This window comes from Lycium barbarum, chromosome 6 (assembly GCF_019175385.1).
Source record: "Lycium barbarum isolate Lr01 chromosome 6, ASM1917538v2, whole genome shotgun sequence".
Lineage (NCBI taxonomy): Eukaryota > Viridiplantae > Streptophyta > Magnoliopsida > Solanales > Solanaceae > Lycium > Lycium barbarum.
In genome coordinates this window covers 21518164-21532788 of record NC_083342.1, presented here as the reverse complement: position 1 = coordinate 21532788, position 14625 = coordinate 21518164, and the positions used below count along the sequence as shown (strand labels likewise).

At 38.0% G+C, this 14625-nt stretch overlaps 1 protein-coding gene across 2 annotated transcripts; it reads left to right on the top strand.

Annotated features, from left to right (window-relative positions):
• The first annotated feature begins 6227 nt into the window (after positions 1-6227).
• On the top strand, positions 6228-11728 carry LOC132643595 (sulfite reductase 1 [ferredoxin], chloroplastic). 2 transcript variants are annotated; one of them, XM_060360059.1, is made up of 8 exons: positions 6228-6551; positions 8135-8914; positions 8996-9292; positions 9442-9639; positions 10522-10656; positions 10735-10851; positions 10948-11106; positions 11230-11728. In XM_060360059.1, the coding sequence occupies exons 1-8, from the start codon at positions 6360-6362 to the stop codon at positions 11437-11439; spliced, it is 2088 nt and encodes a 695-aa protein (XP_060216042.1). In that variant the 5' UTR covers positions 6228-6359; the 3' UTR covers positions 11440-11728. The 2 variants fall into 2 exon arrangements, with proteins under 2 accessions (XP_060216042.1, XP_060216043.1); XM_060360060.1 differs by lacking the exon at positions 6228-6551 and adding an exon at positions 7210-7348.
• Positions 11729-14625: the final 2897 nt, after the last annotated feature.

The window sequence follows — 14625 nt, the reverse complement described above, 5'->3', positions numbered from 1 at the left end:
CGGTTTTTTCGGTTTCGATTTTTTGAAAGTGGACACCGAACACCGAACCGAATTAGTTCGGTTCGGTTCGGTTTTTTGAAGTTCGGTTCGGTTCGGTTTCGGTTTTTTAATTCGGTTTTTTTTTTGCATGGGCCTAAAATGGGATATTTTCTGCTTGTAAAATGGACTTTCTTTTTAATTAAAAATGAGCTATTTTATTGTTTTTATGTCTATGCTTACCGATTCTTAAACATATATATTTTACCGAATGTAAGCTAGATAATTTAAACACATATGTCGTTACACCTTGCTAGTCCAAACGGTACTATACCGAAAAACCTTGCTCAATCCCTCTGTTAAAGCCTAAAGGTACTATACATAGAACTAGAACTAGAACTGTTAGCGCTAGAACTAGAACATTAGCATTAGAACATTAGTAGTCATTAGAACTAGAACACTAGCATAGTAGTCATTAGAACATTAGCATTAGTGAAAAAATGGTGCTAATAGTTTACAGTGCTAATAGCAAACATAAATAAAGTATAAAAAAAAATGGTCTAATACATGAGCAATTAGCACTGAGAAAACTGGAAATTGGAAAAGACATGAGCAATTAGCACTGTAGCAGAAGCACTGTTCGGTTAAACCGAAAAACCGAAAAACCGGTGAACCGGAACCGAACACCGTACCGAAAAACCGAATTAATTCGGTTCGGTTCGGTTTTTCGGTTTTCGGTGTTTATGCCCACCCCTAGGAGGGAGTACGTAAAAGAAACTTTTTAATGTTCTTTGCAACAAATTTTTTGATCTTTTCCTCGTATTTTTTCTTCCTTTATTTTATAATTCCTTTGCTTCTCATTCGACAAGAAATAGATTTTTGATGGGGAAATAAGTTATAATTTTATAGTAGTAATTTTTCTAAAAGTTTTAGAAAAATACTTTTGATGAAAAGCTTGTACAAAAGATAAAAGTTTATCGTTAATGAAATTAATACGCATTAATTTAAGTCTAAGTTATTTTAGATATATTTATTATTTCTCTGAGAAACATAAAAAATATTTTATTTTTGAACTTTATTTTCATGTAAACTAATTCAACTTATTAACTATTCAAGAGAAGAAATAGATTTGTGATTTCATCTTTTCTTTTTCTTTTGAAGCATATGATAGAATTGAATTAAAAGTAATTTAAATCAAATGTACTTGATTGAGGATGGAGATAAAATTGTTGCATTTTATTTTAAAATATAAGGTTTAATTTAAACTCACACCCCTTTCATTCATTCTCATTAATTTATTCATGCGCGTCACTAATTAAACGACGAGACATTTGACTATCTTAAGAGAGTCATAGTTACTCCCGTCGTTTATTCTCCTAAAGAAACAAAAGTTATTATATTTTTCAATAAAATTTTGTGTCAATATAATAATCAGAAGAAAAAAGGAAAAAAAGAAGAAGAAGAAGAAAGGAGAGTGGCGGCCCTAACTTAAATTTTTTGTTTAAATGTTAACATCTGCACTTTTGCATCTACTACGTATTTGATGAAATAATCACTTGTCAGATTTCCTAAATTTAATTGACCCAAGCAATCTTGTCCAGATTCAATGTATCTACCAGTCCACACAAGAGTCCAATTTGTTTGCTAAAAGCATTTTATATTTTATAAAAATTTAATTACTATAATAAAAAAGAAAGAACAAAAATCCAATTTCACTTATCTGTCTTTTTAAATCTTTGACTGTATAATATCCCACGCTCATGCTTTACGCGCTCCCACTCTCTCGTTTCAAATTCAACCAACCAAAAATTTGATAAAACGAATTTGATTTCTCCTTTTAAATAAAAGTCACAATTTCTTCATCAACTAATGCTATCTATTTTACCATGAATATTTTTTAAACATTGATAATATTTATGTATTTTAATATAAGAGATACAGGGCATGCCTAACCCCCATCCGGAAGGTAGCTTTAAATTAAAAAAGATACTATTATTTTATTTTTTATTTGGTTATTTATCTGTAATTTAAATTATTATATCTTATTATAGAATTATAATAAAATTTGTTAATATTATACACAGAATAATCATCTATGAATTATTACATTGTATAGGGCAAAATCCTTAGACACCAAGTGGACGTATCAAAACGTGATACGTGGAGATGGTTACATGTCAGATTCGAGTTAGCAAGTGAGGGGCTTTGGGAAAGTATACGACGTTCTGGAGAAGCAATTTGGTAATCACTACCGGAGACAGAAATTATAAAGGGTCCGGACAAGTATGTCAACTAACCGATCAAACGTCATTCAATGCACAGCGGTTACAAGAAATCCCCAGTCTTCCTCTACTCTTAAATTTGCATTGATACCCTTTATCACCATTCATTGTCACCCCTTAATTACCTTTTATTGCAGCATTACTATTGGTAATTAAAGGGCATGATTTGTGGATCATGCACCCCATAGCTCTAGTATAAATAGAAGTTCTTATTTCATTGCAAGGCATCTAAAATCTAATAAAAAACAAATATTCTTAAAGCAATTTCTTTATTCTTAGTCTTGATTGTTCTTGAGAAGGTTTTGACGTATAGCTTGCCCGGATACTCTAGCTCATCATTTGAACAAGGATCAAGCTATTCTGACAACTTATTTTCAATTATATTTCGTTCATATCACTTTCTATTGTCATTTTTCTCATTATTTCGGTCATATTGATCCACGTGTCCTTGACCATGTATACAAATTCAACTGTACCGATTTTACGGATAAACTGCCGCCCATCGTGGGGCCAGGACAATTGTGGTATCTGTTACACCTCTTAAATCTTCGCGTCGTCGTAAACAAACTAACGTGAATGCAGAGAGGCTATGATACTCCTAAAAGATTAAGAAAGACTTTTAATAAGTGTTAGACAAGTATTTAAAGGTTTTCGGGATCAAGCAAAATCGAGGAAATTAGGTTCGTTGAAAATTTGGAAAAACTTGGCAGAAATTTTGACAGGATTTTTGGTCCAATTTCAAAGAGGCATATCTCCTGGAATATGTGGAGTTACGGAATCCATAGCCTATGTAAATTGAAGTTCAGCGAGTCTTCTTTCCAATGCAACTTACAGAATGCATTTCTGTGTAGTACAGAGGAAAGTACGGCCTGTACAACAATGTACGTCCCGCACTTTTTGGGCGTACTTTACCGAAATTTTCATAAAGTTGAAATTGTTTTGCCTCCAAAGTACGGGATGAACAGTATCACGTACTTTGAAGTATGGGATGAACAGTAACCCGTACTTTGCCCGAAATTTCCAGAATTTGAGTCGGTGGAATTTTTTCTCCTAAGCCTATAAATTGATATTCCCACGACTTGGGCCTCATTTTTCACCCAAAATCAATCCCTAATTTCTCTCTAAGCTCCCCTTAACACCCATAAACACACCAAATCAAATCAAGAGAAGACCAACCTTGAAAACCTAGTCAATTTATGGAAGTTGGATGTTTTTGCTTTCACTTAGTGTTGTGGTGAACTTGGCCTTGAAACAAGTTGTGTGAGTTGAAGTTTTTCAAATACAAGGTATGTTCTTCACCCTATTTGTATGATTGAGTTGATGTAAAATTTTAATACCCCTTAGAAAAGAAAAGAATTAAAGTGGAGAAGTTATAAATGTTGTAGTGAAGAATGTGACTATGAGGTGAACTAAAAAAGGGGATTTGGTTAAATTTGAGACTAATTTGAATGTAACTTCTTGATTATGATATTATGGATGTTGTTATTGTTGTTTGGGGGCTGTTTTGCAATATGGTGGAAGTCGATAAAATAGGAGAAGTACTGCCCAAATTTCATTAGTTCGTAATTATGTTAGTTTGAGCTTAAGAAGGTTTTCAAGACCTAACCTTAGTGTAAATCCTCTTGAATGTAGTTTTCGCGGACGTTGGAGGAGAACGTTAAGTAAATAGAAGTCGTAAAGGTATGTAAGGCTAACCCTTTTCCTTCTAAAGGAATGATTCTGTAATTGTGAAGCCCCTCATGACATTACCAATATTCCTATTTCTAGAAACACTAGAAGCCCATAACTTTCATGATTCCTAAAATATAGTTGATGATGTTCTCTATGATGATAATGATGATGATGATGATGATATTCTAGAGATTCTAAAGCTTATAGTTTGATGCTATTATGAGAGTATTGAGCTTACTTTACGATTTTTCTTACTTTCACTCATTGCTGTTGATTTCACCTTATGTTACTTGTTTCTTCGAGGTGAGATATAGCGAGGATGATTGTTTCATAATGTAAATCGGAGGTTACCGACCGTACGCCACTCCGATAGAGTTGTAGCTTTTAATTGGGCTCTCATGCATGCTTATTTTTATGTGTGATTGCACCGTGTCTAGTTGACCGGGCAGACACTACTTCGGTGGGCTGCTTATGGATGATAGTTACACCAGGCCTAGTTGGCCGGGCAGTCACCACTAGTGGACGGCATGAGATGATACCCCGGACGCGGGAGGCCCGAACGCGGGATAATGTTGAAATATGACTTGGACAATTTACTTATATATATTTATGATGTCATTTAAAGGTAAAAATTAGCATGCATGGTATCCGCCTTAAGAGGCAATTCAGATGTACAAGTTATCTCTTTATCTCATGCTTCTTTATTTCTTGTTTATGCTGTTATTCATGCCTTACATACTCAGTACATTATTCGTACTGACGTCCCTTCTTGTGAACGCTGCGTTCATGCTCGCAAGTAGACAGAGAGACAGATCTGATCCTTAGGTACTTTGTCAGCGAAGACCCAGGAGTGCTCCACTTATTTCAGAGTTGCAGTCTATTGGTATTCCCCTCTTATGTATATATTTGGGCATGGTGGGTCTTGTCCCGTCTTATGATTTCTTGTACTCTTTATAGAGGCTCGTAGACATAATAGTTAGAAATTTCACGGTCTCCCTAATGTATATTTTGTATATCATTTTTGTAGCCTTGTGGGCTTGTGCGTATATGTATATGAGGTGAAGTTCGTGGTTATCGCGTAATGAGTTCACTTTGAAAATTTACATTCATTCATGTGGTGTTAGTTGAGAGCTAGACATGCAGTCCACCGAGATAGATGGGAAGAAGTATGCTAGGTGGTGCTTGGTAGGCTAGCTCCGGGTACCCGTCATGACCCTCGGGTTAGGTCGTGATAGTATCATTGTGACCCTGTTAATAATACTAATCCTTTAGATCTTGCTGTTAGACTCAATTTCTGCAGTTATGACAAGCACTACTGATGACCAAACTCATCTCATTACCATGAACAACGATGTAGTAACCGCCCTCGGAAACGGTCTAGATTAATGGATTACAGAGGAAACAATGCCTACTGACAAAACCCTCGAAGAAGCAACGCAGATCGTGAGGGAGCAGCAACAGTCAATGATGAAGGAGATGGAATTCCTCTGGCAACCCAAACGCTGGAGTCACGAGACCAGTAGGGACACCCCCGACACCAATTGTCTGAAACAATACACCCAGTGGAGACCGAATGGAGGGTAGAATAGTTGTAAATGGAGACGCATCCGGGAGCGAGTCCATCCCAGGTGATCCTTTTCGGGCACAAGTCTTGCAAGTTATGAGAGACATCACTGATAAGATGAACAAGGAAGAAGAAAAGAACGCGAAGGAGCGTCAAGCCCGTATGGATTAAATCCTGGGGACTCCAGCGATCCTTGAAGGTCCGGATGCAAAAAAGTATGTTCAGCTAGCTTACAAACCAGAAGCTGCCCCGAAGTTGATCCCGAAGAAATTTAAGATGTCAGACATTCCCAAGTATGACGGGACGACTGATCCGCAGGAATACATAACGGCCTACACCATAGTTGTCAAGGGAAATGACCTGAAACCTAATGAGATCAAATCGGTCTTGATCAAGAAATTCGGCGAGACATTGGCTAAAGAGGCTTTAGCTTGGTATTCTCTTTAGCCCGAACGCTCTATTAATTCATTTTCTATGCTCGCATATATGTTTATTAAAGCACATACTGGAGCCCGGAAGGTGGGAACGTGAAAGACAGGCATCTTTGCATAACCCAAGGGGAGACCGAGTTGCTCTGTAACTTTGTAACATATTTACGTCGTCTGGTTCAGAACAAGATTATTGAAGAGACTCTTTTGCACGTGCTAAGAATCCGCGCGTGAAGAACCAGAAGATACTGCATCGTGCCAGGCACGTGACAGAGCACTTAAAAAAGAGCCATCAATCCTCCCCTTTTCATCTTCACCACCCAATTCCCAATATTTTCCCCTCAAATACATCTCTATACTCTTCGCCATTTTCACACAAATTCTTCATTTCTAAAAACCCTAGCTTTTTTCCTTCCCCCCCTTTATTAGCTAGGGATAATGACGACGTCGTTTGGAACAACAGCGATTAACATCTCCACCGTAGATGACCCGAACTCGAAGCTCCAAAGTCAAAGGTTTAATGGGTTGAAAAGCACATCCACCAATTCGCTGTTGCTTAGCAGACGTCTCAATGTGAACCGCTCATTTAACCCTTCCAATACCAGTTCTATTGTCCGTGCTGTCGCTACGGTATATAAACAAAATAAATAAACCTTGTTTTTTATTTGATTTGATTTCGTAAAATGTACATACTCCTCAGAGTTTCCAGTTTCAAAAGAGAAAAATAAAGAAGTACATACTCCTTTGGTGAATTTGTGTATGCTTTGGATTTTCACCTTCTAATCCCAGCTCTATCGACCGTGCTGTCGCTATGATGTTGCGCATTGATTGAGACCGCTCATGTGCTTTAATTTGATAAATTTGTGTATGCGTTGCATTTTTTGATTTTTAATTGTGTGGCTATTTGATTGTTGTTGCTGTATCTACGGTATAAACAACAAAATGTTCGTTTTTTCTCCTTTATTTGATTTGATTTCTTAAAAATCTGTCGGTTCCTTTTTCCGACTTGATATAGCATATCAATTGAGCCCGCCGATGTCGTTTACGTTGATGAATTTGTGTATGCGTTGCATTCTGTGATTTTTTATGTGGCTGGGTGTTGCGCTATGATTGAACTGCAGATGTGTTCTTTTATTTCAATTATCTTCTGTGTATGCCATGCATTTCTTTTGGTAATTTGATTATTGTTTCTGTTACCTTCGAATCCCAGTGTACTACTTTTGTGTCGTTTAATGGTTCTGCCCCGTCTCAACTTATTTCTCTGATTTCTTAAAATAGGTGTCTCAAATTATTTGTCGTTTTAGAAGTTCAGGGTTAATGGGTTGAAAAGCACATCCACCAATTCGCTGTTGCTTAGCGGACATCTTCGTATAAATCGCTCATTTCCCCCTTCCAATCCTAGTTCTATCGTCCGTGCTGTCGCTACGGTATATAAAAGTCTTTTTTTCCTTCATTGATTGAACCTGTTGATGTGGTTTAATTTGGTGAATCTTTGCATTTTTTTGAGTTTTTCCTGTGGAATTTTATTATTGTCCTTGTCCGCTTTCGAATCACGTTTTTATTGTATGTGCCCCTTCTAAAAATGCAAAATCTATTTTCTTCAGTCTCCGCCGCCTTTTCCGTTCTCTTAATTTAATTTTCTTAAGGAATTTTTTTGTTGCTTTTTGTGGTTTGATGTTGCGTATTGATTGAACTGCAGATGTGGTTTCTGTTTTGGTGAATTTATTTCAATTATCTTCTGTGTATGCCACACATTTCTTTTGGTAATTTGACTATTGTCCCAGTCACCTTTGAATCCCAGTTCTGCTTTTATGGTATCAAGTTTATTTTTCAATTGGCCGCCTTTTGCTATATTTTCCTCTTAATTTTTAAGCAAACCTTTTTGGTTCCTTGTAAGTACCTTTTTTCCAGCTCGATAATGATTGCATTGCTGAGAAGGTGTTTTTTTCTGCGTTGGTTTATTTTTATTTGATATTTTCTGCGTGAATTCATTCTTCTAGAATAATGCTTCCATGGCTTGTGAAATTATTGTACTTCCCGTCTTTATGCTTTGCGTCGATTCCAATGATGCTTGCTAGTTATTGTCACGTGTGTTACTACTGCAATTTATGTTTCTTTCAGGCCTCATGTTAGGAGGAATTCTGTCATTTTTCAATGTACTGTGTGCATGATAGAACTTTGTAACACATGATATGTCCGTTGATCTTTTGCAGCCAGCGAAGCCAGCTGCAGTGGAGCCAAAGCGTAGTAAAGTTGAAATCTTCAAAGAACAGAGTAACTTTATAAGATATCCTCTTAATGAGGAGATTCTAAATGATGCCCCAAACATCAATGAGGCTGCAACACAATTGATCAAGTTCCATGGAAGCTACATGCAATACAACAGAGACGAGCGTGGTTCAAGATCATACTCATTTATGCTTCGGACAAAGAACCCTGGTGGGGAGGTACCAAACAGACTCTACTTGGTCATGGATGATCTTGCTGACCAATTTGGAATCGGGACACTCCGTTTGACAACGAGACAGACCTTTCAGCTGCATGGGGTCGTGAAAGCAGACCTCAAGACGGTAATGAGTACAATCATCAACAACATGGGTTCAACTCTTGGTGCATGTGGTGACCTCAACAGGAACGTTCTTGCTCCAGCTGCCCCGTTTGCAAAAAAAGATTATATGTTTGCTAAACAAACCGCCGATAACATTGCAGCACTTTTAACTCCCCAGTCTGGATTTTACTATGACGTTTGGGTGGAGGGGGAGAGATTTATGACAGCAGAACCTCCTGAAGTTGTTAAAGCTCGAAATGATAACTCCCAAGGAACAAACTTCCCTGACTCACCTGAACCCATTTATGGAGCTCAGTTCTTGCCAAGAAAGTTCAAAATTGCAGTTACTGTGCCAACTGATAACTCGGTGGACCTTCTCACTAATGACATAGGTGTTGTTGTTGTATCTGATGCGGATGGAGAGCCTCAAGGATTCAATATATATGTAAGAAGGAAATATAGATTCTCGCTTCTTTCTTCTTTTGCTTGCTATAGGGACTAATATAATCCTCGACTCCATTTGCAGGTTGGTGGTGGTATGGGTCGAACTCATAGGATGGAAACTACTTTTCCTCGTTTGGCAGAGCCGTTGGGTTATGTTCCTAAAGAGGATATACTCTATGCAGTTAAAGCTATTGTTGTTACTCAAAGAGAGAATGGGAGAAGAGATGACCGCAGGTATAGCAGATTGAAATATTTACTCAGTTCATGGGGGATCGAGAAGTTTCGTTCTGTAACGGAGCAGTATTACGGAAGGAAGTTTGAACCCTGCCGCGAGTTGCCTGAGTGGGAATTTAAGAGTTACTTGGGATGGCACGAACAGGTTAGTCTGTGGAAGGAATTCATCACATGTTCATCTCAGACAATTAGTTCTGTACTAACTCCAATTTGATGTTTTAACATTGATATGCTGTGTTACTCTTTTCCTTCCCACTAAAGCTAACTTTCTCAGATTATTTTTGATCTTGTCAGGGAGACGGTCATTTGTTTTGTGGTCTACATGTTGACAACGGTCGTGTAAAAGGAATTATGAAGAAGACACTCAGGGAGGTTATTGAGAAGTATAATCTGAATGTGCGTCTCACACCCAACCAGAATATTATCTTGTGCAATATTCGGCAAGCTTGGAAGCGCCCCATCACCACAGCCCTTGCACAGGGTGGTTTGCTGGTAAGGCTAAGTATACAATTGATCCATATATGCTTTCCATGAATAAGTTATTGAGCTTTCTCAACAAGTAGAAAAAGATTACGCAGAGCAGTGTCGTTGGAGCTGTTCATGATTATGGAATGCAATAACACAAAAAATCTTGTCCTTTTTTAATTAAATAAATAAAGACATACTGATGGAATATAATCAGTGTGAAAAAGTATAAACAGGTTGAAGACTTAATTATGTAAATAAAAATGTTTTGTCTAACAACTTACGATTTTAGATGAAATTGTCACACACTTCAACATGGTATTAAAGCGGGCATAGGTCCTGGTTCCCCGACATTATCAAAAAGAATTTTCATGTGCTTGGCTCATAAAAAAGAATCAAGCCCGCATGTGAGGGAACGTGTTGAAGGCATAATTAAGTAAATAAAAGTATGCCTCTATCCACTTAAGGTTTTAAATGAGCGGTTACACACGTTAAAATTGTTGGTGTTCCTAGAAATCCTGTGTGTTGTCTGGTAGCCCATTGTTGCATTTTACTTTTAAGTACTCCCTCTGTCTCCAGAAGAATGGTGGGTTTGGAGGAAGAGGGTCAACTGAACGTTATAACCTTGACTGTCATAACTGTTTTGAGGTCCACATCCTGCTGAAAGTTTGCAGACTTTGCACTTGCGGGTTTGTCACTTCTTTATTATATACAATATAAGGGAGTTTCAAAATTTGAGCTGCTTGTTTCTTAATGTGGTTGAAATGGTATTTATGTTTTATTGGGTGGCCTAGGTGAACCATGAAGCTGTTGTGAAGTTCCTCTAGTTTTCCTTGATAATATAGTTTGTCTTTAGCATTTCATTATGGTCTTCCACTTGGGTAATCATTGTGATTTTTCATTGAAAAGCAACCTAGGTTTGTGGATCCTCTCAATCTAACAGCAATGGCGTGCCCAGCTTTTCCACTTTGCCCTCTAGCAATAACTGAAGCTGAGCGTGGAATACCTGACATCCTCAAGCGTGTTCGAGCTATTTTTGAAAAGGTATGAAGTATTTAAATTGTTCTGTTGTAAGACCTGTTTGTGGTGCACATTGAATGAGATTGACCTTCGTGGTTCCAGGTTGGTCTGAAGTACAATGAATCTGTTGTGATAAGGGTAACGGGCTGTCCTAATGGATGTGCTCGACCATACATGGCTGAACTTGGATTGGTTGGAGATGGTCCAAACAGCTATCAGGTAGTGCAATTTTGGAGATCTATTGACTTGTGGCTGTAGTTTAGCATTTATAAATTATGGGATATAGTGAAATTTACAGTGTCTTGTTTGTCTTAGATCTGGCTCGGGGGAACTCCAAATCAAACTTCATTGGCAAGAACTTTCAAGGATAAGGTTAAGGTTCAGGATCTTGAAAAAGTTCTGGAGCCTTTATTTTTCCATTGGAAAAGAAAGCGGCTATCTAGAGAATCATTTGGCGACTTCACAAACCGCACGGTAAGGGAGAGTTCTTCTAGCAGTTTACAATATTTTTGTCAAAAACAAATCAGGTCGAAAGTGAATACTGCGAATGAGGAACTGTTTCATATAAGATTCTGATGTATTACAATTTTCTTCTAGGGATTTGAGAAACTCGGGGAGTTGGTTGAAAAATGGGAAGGCATCCCTGAGTCACCATCCCGTTATAACTTGAAGCTATTTGCTGATAAAGAGACGTACGAAGCCGTGGATGCACTTGCAAAAATCCAACATAAGAATGCCCATCAATTGGCGATTGAGATAGTTCGCAATTATGTTGCTTCCCAACAAAATGGGAAAAACATGGACTGACCAAGTCTTTTTCTTGAGTTGCAAAATAGCAAAGATTATGCAAGGCGGTTTAACTGGTGACCATGTCTTGATCCCGTTATTGCTTGGCTGAAACAAGTGGAGAATTTTGACATATTCCGCAAAGCTTTTGTAGTACTTCCCTTGTAGACCTGACAGTCCCTGCATTTTCTTTTCCTTTTTTGGTTGTTTATTTTCCATTTTCCTTTACTAGAGTAAACAAAATCTGAGAATGGCCTGTATTTTATTTTCTTTCAAATTATTTTTTGAAAGGTTACCTTTTTAAACCTCCTGTACATGTGCCAATCCGTTTTTACTCTACGACGTGTTTTCTTAATTTGTTACAATTTTCCCTGCCCTTGCTGTGTGGATTAAAGAAATCTAAGATTAGGATCTCCACATGGTGTAGTGATGTTGCCGGAGCAGTAATCTCCCTGGAGCAATCTCATAATTATCGTACCAAGTGCTTTGTCAGAATGAAAGTTTGTCTGGATTGATCAATATGCTCAATTTTGTTTGTTTACCATGATGGTGTTTGCCTCTGCTTGTGATCATGTAGCCTATTTTACTGCATACCTATTAGGTTGTTACGGTAATTTTGTCTATTAAGGTTTGGGCAGATAGAAAGATGTAACCAAATTGAACTGTTTTTCACAGATGTTGACATCCCAGCACCTCTCATAAGAAAGGAAAGACTACCCACAGTGATGGTGTTCGAATCTACTTGCTACTTTGCATCATACAGATTGTATGATTTTTGTGGTACTGGTGAACCCTGAATGAGAATTTTCACATTACAATATTAAAGCAATGGTGGAATAGTTACTATTTACTCCTACGTAACACTAAGGCCTCATTTGTTTTCGTTAAGATTAATACGTTTAAATCTGAATAATTAAGATGTTAGTCTCTAGGTCTGAACACTGAATGATTAAGACTGTTTGTTTTGTAACATCTGTATCTGCATAATGTATTCATTTAAATATAATAAATATACAATTCAAATAAAAAATAACTAAATGTCAGAAAATAAATACAATAAAGTAAAATATTATTTGATAAAAAATGAAACACTTATGTTCACTAGTAATGGTGGAGATGACTTATAGTCGTGGTTGGTGCTTGGGGTGAGGGGTGGTGTTGGTGGTGGGGGTGGGGTTAGTGGGGGTAGTGGGGAGTGAGAGTAAGGGTGGGTGGTGTGGGGTTAGTGGTGGGGAGCGGGGGTGGGTAGTGTGGGGTGGGATTGGGGTTGGTCGGGTAGGGGTGGTTGGGGGTAGGGGTGGGGTTGAGTGGAGGGTGGGTGGTGGGGGTAGGGTTGACGTAGAGGGGTGCGATTGGGGTGCAGCTTGTGGTTAAAAAAAATAAAAATTCATATAAGAATACCTCTTAATGATATTAAGACTTGATTTAAGATCTTAATGATTAAGACCTATTTAGATTCAATAAGTGTTTAGATCTTATTGCAAACAAATGAATAATGAGGCCTAAGATCTGCATCTGTACCAACAACCAAAAAAAAAAAAAAAAAAAAAAAAAGGAGAGATCTGAATACATCAAAACACAAAAACTTCTTGCGACATATTTTAGCAGTGGTCATTGTTACACAAATAGGACCATACTTCCTCTTTGCCTGCTCCTCATCTGAAAGTGCAATTGTTGCAAATGAACCTGCAGCAGTAGCTAAGTAAGACAAAGCCAGTTTCTTCCTGCTACTGCTATTTTCTTCCTATCTGTTCATCTCAATCTTTTCGATCTGGAAGCCTTCAGCACCATCCTCTTTCGCTGGGGCGATCGTTGGATATGGTGGTGGCTAAATGGCCAAGGAATGAGGATGATGTTGGTAGAGAAACCATTGTTGGAAAGTTTTGATTTCTTCCTGAGAATCCAATATTTTGGAGCTTTATTATTTCGTGCAAAGTGAATGTCTTTGGTTAAGATTTATATGTGTTTGAGGAGTAATGTATAGGCAAAAACTGTAGTATACTGTCTAAATTTTGAAGGAGGGAAACCCATTTGTAACAACTTGTTTATACTGGGTTTTAGTGTGCCCGAACTCATATTGGAGCTCCAGGTGTACCATTTAGGATACATTTCAATAAAATGGAAAATCTGTATTAGAGGTCATCATCTCAAATTCTCAATATCTTGTTCATTTATAGTTTCTTGCCAAATATCTGCTAGATAGAAACACAAGTACAATAACAATGTATGACGAGTGTAATTGGCCAGTTAGTTCAAAAGATGAAAGTTGCCGAGATGAAAATGTTGAGATGAATGTGTGGGCACATTAGGAGGGACAAAATTAGGAATGAGGCTATTCGGGACAAGGCGGGAGTGGCATCAGTGGAAGACAAGATGCGGGAAGCGAGACTGAGATGGTTTGAGCATGTGAAGAGGAGAGACACAGATGCCCCAGTGTGGAGGTGTGAGAGGTTGGCCATGGATGGTTTCAGAAGAGGTAAGGGTAGGCCGAAGAGGTATTTAGAGAGGTGATTAGACATGACACGATGCAGTTACAGCTTACCGAGGACATGACCTTAGATAAGAAGGTATGGAGGACTCAGATTAGGGTAGAAGGCTAGTAGATAGTCTCGTTTAGCCTTTCATATTAGTAGTCGCATTATCGCGCTATAGTTTCTTGTGCTTTGATTTCTGCTACTATCTGTTATTTCCTGTACTTTGATTATCTTATTTTATCTGTGATAGCTGCTGTCCCCTTGCAAACTGCTTCATCATGGCTTAGTCACTTTCGTTATTTTCATTTTCATATCGCTTTGAATTTCTTGGCCTTATCTGATCTCTTTTTATGCTTTCTATTGAGCCGAGGGTCTTTCGGAAACAGCCGTCCTACCTTGGTAGGAGTAAGGTCTGCGTGCACTCTACCTTCCTTAGACCCCACGTTGTGGAATTTCACTGGGTTGTTGTTGTTGTTGTTGACGGTTAAAAAGATGGATATAGGAGCAAAAAGAGAGTACATTGGATTAGTTCAATCTAATACTATAACGGAAAAATGACCACAAATGGATCCTCCAAGTCAGGGGTGTACATGGACCGGGTTGGTTCGGATTTTTTAAAGGGAAAAGGACACTGTGTGTCCACTCAGCCAAACTAATCCCACATTTAACCACTATTTGGGATTAATCCCACTAGGTGTCCGTTCGGCCCAAATTAATGCCAAAAAAGGCCGGT

What these genes read in the sequence shown, in the direction of transcription:
- LOC132643595 (XM_060360059.1), top strand. Translation starts at nt 6,360, where the DNA reads ATGACGACGTCGTTTGGAACAACAGCGATTAACATCTCCACCGTAGAT. An exon ending in TTCGAGCTATTTTTGAAAAG is followed by an intron (nt 10,657 to 10,734) that starts GTATGAAGTATT and finishes TCGTGGTTCCAG; the next exon opens with GTTGGTCTGAAGTACAATGA. An exon ending in GCGACTTCACAAACCGCACG is followed by an intron (nt 11,107 to 11,229) that starts GTAAGGGAGAGT and finishes ATTTTCTTCTAG; the next exon opens with GGATTTGAGAAACTCGGGGA.